This window comes from Antrostomus carolinensis, unplaced genomic scaffold (genome assembly GCF_000700745.2).
Source record: "Antrostomus carolinensis isolate BGI_N321 unplaced genomic scaffold, ASM70074v2 scaffold13093, whole genome shotgun sequence".
Classification (NCBI taxonomy): domain Eukaryota; kingdom Metazoa; phylum Chordata; class Aves; order Caprimulgiformes; family Caprimulgidae; genus Antrostomus; species Antrostomus carolinensis.
This window is the reverse complement of record NW_010307434.1, coordinates 25,265-31,847: the sequence shown is the minus strand read 5'-3', so window position 1 is coordinate 31,847 and position 6,583 is coordinate 25,265. Positions and strand designations below refer to the sequence as shown.

At 46.6% G+C, this 6,583-nt stretch overlaps 1 protein-coding gene across 1 annotated transcript in view; it reads left to right on the top strand.

Annotated features, from left to right (window-relative positions):
- CD151 (CD151 molecule (Raph blood group)) overlaps positions 1-6,583 on the top strand; it is a 16,103-nt gene that overhangs the window by 3,937 nt on the left and 5,583 nt on the right. The window contains 2 exon segments of the mRNA XM_010165432.2: positions 3,036-3,110; positions 5,558-5,662. Coding sequence (XP_010163734.1) covers positions 3,036-3,110; positions 5,558-5,662 — 180 coding nt within the window.

Genomic DNA, 6,583 nt, shown 5'->3' with positions numbered 1-6,583 from the left:
TGAAGTGAGGTTGCTTTTTTTAGGAGTACAGTTGCTATATATCTCTTATTCACATAGTGGAAAGATCTCTCCAGAGAGCTATTTTGATTGTAGGTGGGTTGAACCATTCTTTGGGTTATTCAAAGAAAACACACTAAAGCTTGGTGCTTCAGTCAAACACTTGAAGCTGGATGGAAGAAATATGGACCCTGTAGATCTTGAGGAGACACCAGGCAGCCCTGAGTCTAGCCTGGAACCAGAGTAAGAGTAAATTTTGCCCAGAGCCCACCCAGGTCCAGGCATGTGTCTGCTACAGGCCTTTGGGTGATCCCACATTTCTAACTTGTTCCTCAGCCTCTTGGGAAGCGAGTAGAGCATGTCCCTGCAGCTCCTCCCCGAGCAGACCTCTGTAAGAAAGCCCTGCAATTCCTGATGGAGAGCAAGGAGAGCAGCCCTGTGCTCTGTGTGTGTCCAGAGTGAAAGCTGCTGCTCCACTATTTTAACATGATACTTGGAAGTGGCCCTGAGGGAACAATGAGACTGAGATAAGGGTAATGATGCAGTGTATCAGCAGAGACAGGTTGGATGCATGGGTGGCAGATGCACTAACCTCACTTACAAGGATTTACAAGGGCCTTGAAACTCACATTTTTGAAGGTCTGCTGGATACATGTTTGTTTCTGTCTGCTGTGAGCCAGCCCAATGAGCTGAGCTGTGGTGACACAGCTCAGCTCTACCTGAATGCCTCGGACACGACGACACGGGGCAGGGAAAAATAAATAAAAGAAACTTTGTGGTTCGTTGGATATTCTGAGCATCCTGCCACCCTCCTGCCCCCTCCTTGGCAGAGAGATGATGTCAGAGCAGTTAGAGCATAACTAGGTCCCAACAAAAGAAAGCCAGCCTTTGTGTCAAGGCATGCCAATTCTTTCTTGCCCCCTTTCAACCTCCTGTTGAGTGTTGGGAGCAGCCCTGGACTGTCCTGCACTCTGCTGGGTGACTCATTCCCCTGGTATGAATGAGTACCTTGTACAGGCGGAGAGTGTGGAGCTGGGGAGTGAAAGCCTGAGATTGTGTGCTCAGATTAAAGCCTGGTCTGCAGATAAAACCCAGCTGTCTGGCCTTTGCAGCTGCTGAATCCCAACAGAGGTGAAAGAGGAAGTGCGAGTGTTTGTGTCTGTGTTGTTTTACTCCTGCAAAGGGGTTTGGGAATACCTGGAGGGGGAGGGTGCACAGTGGGAGTGTAATGCACAACAAAAGGCATCCATGCTGTGTAGGTCAGCTTGGTGTGTCTGGGTTCTCACTGTCCTTCGTGCCAAGGAGAGATGGTTTGATATCCAGCTGCATTTGTAGGGAGCCATTTACTTCATCCCTTGGGATCAGCTGTTTCTTAAGCTCAGGGGTAAAACAGAAAATGGGAGGAGTTTTGTTTGGTCTGTCCTGGGGAGGCCAACTCTTACAGGGACTTAGGATGAGATCCTTGTTATGGCTGTAACTGGTGTCTCTTCAGCTTTAGCTACAGAAAGATGAATTTAGTAGCAGTCATAGAACAGCCTGGATCTGTAAAGAAACTGTTCATTGCTGACCAGGAGCAAGGCAGGGGCTGTGTGGCAGGAGTGGGGCTCTCTCTGAAAAGCTCTCTTTGACCCTAAGGAGGCAGTGATGGCCACATCACCCTCTGTCTTCAGGCCTGCCCAGTCCTTTTAATCTAGGACACACATTCCTCTCATAGGTCTAGCTTCCCTTCCTGCTTGTGTATAGGAGCAGTGCTCCTGAGCAGTGTTCTGTATGGTCCATTCGATTCTCCTTGTGTAAGCATGGCACATCCTTTCTGTTTCACTGCCAATAAGCCCTTTTAAGAAATAGTCATGTTCTCTTCTCCTCTTAGTCTTCTAAAGAGCTCTTTTCACTTTGGTTTTGAGATCCCAGCGCAGAACCACCAAGATGATGAAGGGAGTGGAGCATCTCCCTGCTGAGGAAAGGCTGAGGGAGCTGGGGCTCTTTAGCTTGGAGAAGAGGAGACTGAGGGGTGACCTCATTAATGTTTATAAATATGTTAAGGGCAAATGTCAGGAGGATGGAGCCAGGGTCTTCTCAGTGATGCCCAATGGTAGGACAAGGGGCAATGGGTGTGAGCTGGAACACAGGAGGTTCCACTTAAACTTGAGAAGAAACTTCTTTCCAGTGAGGGTGCCAGAGCCCTGGGACAGGCTGCCCAGGGAGGGTGTGGAGTCTCCTTCTCTGGAGACATTCAAGACCCACCTGGACACTTTCCTGTGTGATCTCATTGAGGTTCCTGCTCTGGCAGGGGGATTGGACTGGATGATCTTTTGAGGTCCCTTCCAATCCCCAACATTCTGTGATTCTGTGATCCTGAGCTTTTCCCTCTAGTTCCTAGTTGAGCAGAACATACAGTCACAGTCCTGTCCTCATCAGTGCTGAAGTCCATCTGCTTCAATAGTGCCCTTCAGCCTGTGCTGGAGCCCCAGGGGTCACTGGGAACACAGAACTACGGTTTATGCTTATGCTTAGGTGGTCTGCTGGATCCCTGGTGAAATGGGCCCTTCGTTGCTTTATTGAATCATCATTATAAGGTACATTGCTTCTTAGTAACTTGGTGGAATGCCCTAAACAATATAAAAACAAGCAAAAGTTTCACATTTTTTTGTATTGATGTCAGAATCAGATGTTTTCTATGATGTTGAGTTTAGTCATCAGCTTATCCAGCAACCACTTTCTTTTGTCCAGTGATCTTATCTCCATTGCCTGCACTTTTCCATTCTCTACAGCCCTCTGGCTCTGTGAGTTAAACTCTCACTTGCTGCTACTTGTTTTCAGTTATCCTGTGGTTTGGTTTGTTTTGGGTTTTTTTTAACCTGTGGGTTTGTTCCTTTACTACCCTATTGAGATCTTAATCCCAGCTCCAGCCTTTGAACACTGCTGCAGAAAAGCATTGATAAAGACAGAGTCAGGCATTTTACCAGCTAATGAAAAGCTGGCTCCTGGCCTCTCCTTAGATTCTGTTCTAATGTCCTGCTATTCCCATTATTTTACAGTACTTCATATTGTTGCTGTGCATCTTTCTCCTGGAGATCATTGCTGGAATCCTGGCCTATATCTACTACCAGCAGGTGAGTGGACATCAGTCCTTAGAGATGCAAACCTGGGAGAGAAAACAACCAGTTATCCCATTTCTCCAACCAGAACTGGGCTTGGAGGCTTGAGACATAGACTCTGGTTGTGGTTCCCCTTTCCACATATCCATCCTCACTCTCCTGCCTGTACAGAAGACCTTGGATTATTTCCTGTTCTTGACAAAGTGGTGGTGGTTACTCTAGGGAGGCTGCTCAGCTCCTTGCTGTGGTTCACTTCTGTGTGCTCTTTTCCTGCAGAGCCTTGTAGGACACCATTTTTGAGGCTGTGTAGATCTAGGAACTCTCCTAACTCCCTTCAAGGCATAGAGCAAGCAGCTGAAATCACATTAGTGCCGCTTATTATATTCAGGACATAGAACAGTTCTTGCTGCATGCAGCAAGCTGGCTGAACTGGCAAAGGTGATGAATGGTCCAGCTGAGAGGTCCTTTCAGATCAAGAAGTTTTTGAGAGCTTTGCTTAAGCAGCCCAGCTGAGGGGCTGGAGAACAGCGCAGGCTCCCAGCAGCTGCAGTTCTAGCTTGGCACTTTTTGCAGTTGCAGAGAGCAGAGGCTTAAGTCATCACTTTGTTTTCAAAGGGAGTTTAGCCACCAAGGCACAAACAGCCTGGGAAGCTGCTCTCATGTCTGGAAATTGATTGTAAATGGCAAATTAGGATTGCTGTCAAGTGGCTGTCTGAAAAGCAGCTGAAAAACATCCCATCTTGTTGGCTTCACTGCCAGGATTCCTGGCCATTTCTTTTTCTCTTGGGCCTTCTGTGCTTTGCCTCACTAAGATGGGCACTGGTGGTTCAAGAGGAGCTGAGGAGCTGTGCTGTCTCTTGCCAGGAGGGGTTGGTGGCACGAGAGTGCATATTTAACAGGGAAAGATCAATCCTGGCAGGCACAGCAAGAAGCTGAGGTCCGTCCATCTGTCCATGCAAAGGCTCGAGGTTTATGTGACAGTGGTTGTGAAGAGGAGCTGATCCTTGGGTTGCAATAAGGGAGAACGTATTTGGAGCGGTCCCCTTGAGTGCTTCAGATCACTTGAGGGTGTCAGTAGCTGCACTTCCCCTTGCCCTCTGGCTGACAAATCCCCCTTCTTTCCTGGTTGCAAGCTGCTTGCCACTGCTTTTATTTCAGCCCTTGCTTTTGTGCGTGTGTCTAAACTGTTTCTTTTGTTATCTCTGTTCCATGCTGCAGTGCTTCCCTGTGAGCCCGCAGGTAACTGCTTTTCTCCCAAGTATTAATTCTGCTAATGGACTCTCCTCTTTATTTGCCTCCGATGCCTTCCAGCTGCTGAACAATTTCCTTTCTTTTTATTCCACTAAGTCCTTTGCACTTCTGTAGAGCTTCCCAGCCCAGGATCTCAAAGCATTTTGCAAATATTAATGAATGAAGGCTCTTACCATCTCTCTGAGGTAGGTGTTGTCCCTGTTTTGACACATGGGGTTGGAAAAAACAGTGTTTCAAAGGGAGATTAAACTGCAGAGTATATTTTGCACAGTTCAGCATAACCAAATGCTTGACCTCTCATTTACTACTTAATTGTGTAGAATAAAAGGTGTATGGAGAGGCTGCCCATCTGTTTCATTCATTCACCCTATCTAAAATGCATGTTGATGTTGTTTATTGGCATAGGAAACTTAGGATTTCACAGGTGTTGGACTAAAGCAGTGTTGCTGTATGAACCAGGATGACCAAAGAAAAAACAATGCAGCTCTTTGGCACTTTTGGCTGTTACTTGGATAGGTGAGAAGAATTCAGCTAGATTAAAAGAGCCTCCACAGGAATAAATGTTTGAATCCAATCACCTGAACATACCAGTGGTTTATGATGATGCTTTCAGAAATTGTGTACTTCCTAAATCAGACTTTGTCTCTCTGACACTGTTACCAAGAAAGGCCTTGCAGTGCTTTTACAATCACACACTTAATTCCCTGCTGCAGCATCCTTTTTGATGCTGATAGAAGAGCTATTCAGATTACATGGCTTCAGTCCAGCATGCCCAGGACTCTCATTTCTTCCTGCTCCTGATGGTTGGGTCTTTAGTATTTTGTCAGAGGCTTAGGGAGAAGACTGCACGTGATCTCACAGACATATTCATATTTAAGCAGGCACAGTTTTGTATTCTCTTTTGATGCAGGTATGTCTCGGCAATCTTATATATTCGAGGTGAGGATCCATATGGTGATGTGTAGCACAGGCTGGAATTTGGTCCTGAAGCACCTCCTTCCAGTTATTAAAATGGAGGCATGATCTGTAATCAACCGGAAATAAGCCTGTCCAGTCAAACCTCAGAGGATGGTCTTGAAGGAAACTGTAGCTTCCACTGGGCTCTCTGCTTTTCTCTTGGAGCAAAGGCAGTGAAACGTATGCAGGGCTTTGAGTTGCTCTGAGGGGTGAGTTTGCCTTGTGATTTTATCCCACTTGTCTCTTCCATTCAGCTGAGCATGGAACTGAAGCAAAATTTGAAGAACACCATGACCCAGAAGTACCGGAAGGAGGGAGAAGAGAGCGTTACCAGCGCAGTCGACAAACTGCAGCAGGAGGTAGGTATCTCTGGAGGCAGGGTGAATTATTCCAGGGCTTAAAGTCATACACACAAAAGGCATCGTGGGCTCTTGACATCCAACATACAGATGTTTCTGCTGTATGTTGAGTGTATGTTCTGCTGCTTCAGATTCAAGACGAGGTTGGGGTGCAGGGCTTGGGCCGTGCAACCAGCAGAATTGCATAGTGTGATCTCTGAACTGGGGAAACAACATCTGAATTGCTCCCAGAGTGAACTGGAGATGCCAGGTCACTCTGGGAGCTGTTGCTATTTCCCACTTCAAAGCTGTGGAGAAATTGCTGGCATTTTTCATTAAGCAACTCAGTACCCTAGAAAGCCAGATCCAATGAAAGAAGAGCCTTCCTGCCACTGGTGCTGGCTGTGCCTGGCTCAGGGGTGGGTCAGGATAGGGCTGCCACAGTTCTGACAGGCTTCTCCACGGAAAGGACCCTTGTGCACAGGCACTTTCAAAGCATGGGTCCTGCCAGACACATACTGCCATAGCAGGAGCCTTTGTGATAGTAACTGGTAATTAAACTTACCCCGTTAGCACCATGAACACTCTCCAGGCTGGTGGTTAAGAGCTGAGGCAGCTGCAGGTACGCTCTGGTTATGGTTCCTCCCAGCAGTAACAGAAAGTCGCAGCTGCTGGAAGATGAATGAAGCTGATATTTAATGGCCATTTGGGGGACTCTTAACACAAAAATCACTAATAATTATAGTAGCCTAAAAAAAAAAACCAAAACAAAACAGACCCCAATCCCATAAGATAGTTGGAGTCTGTCTAGATCTAAATGGTTCTGGAGCACAGTTCAGAGCACAGGAATAATTTGCGTAAGGACATTTGCTTCTGTGTTACTATATGTATATAGTAACACATATATGGTGACCTCATTAATGTTTATAAATATGTAAAGGG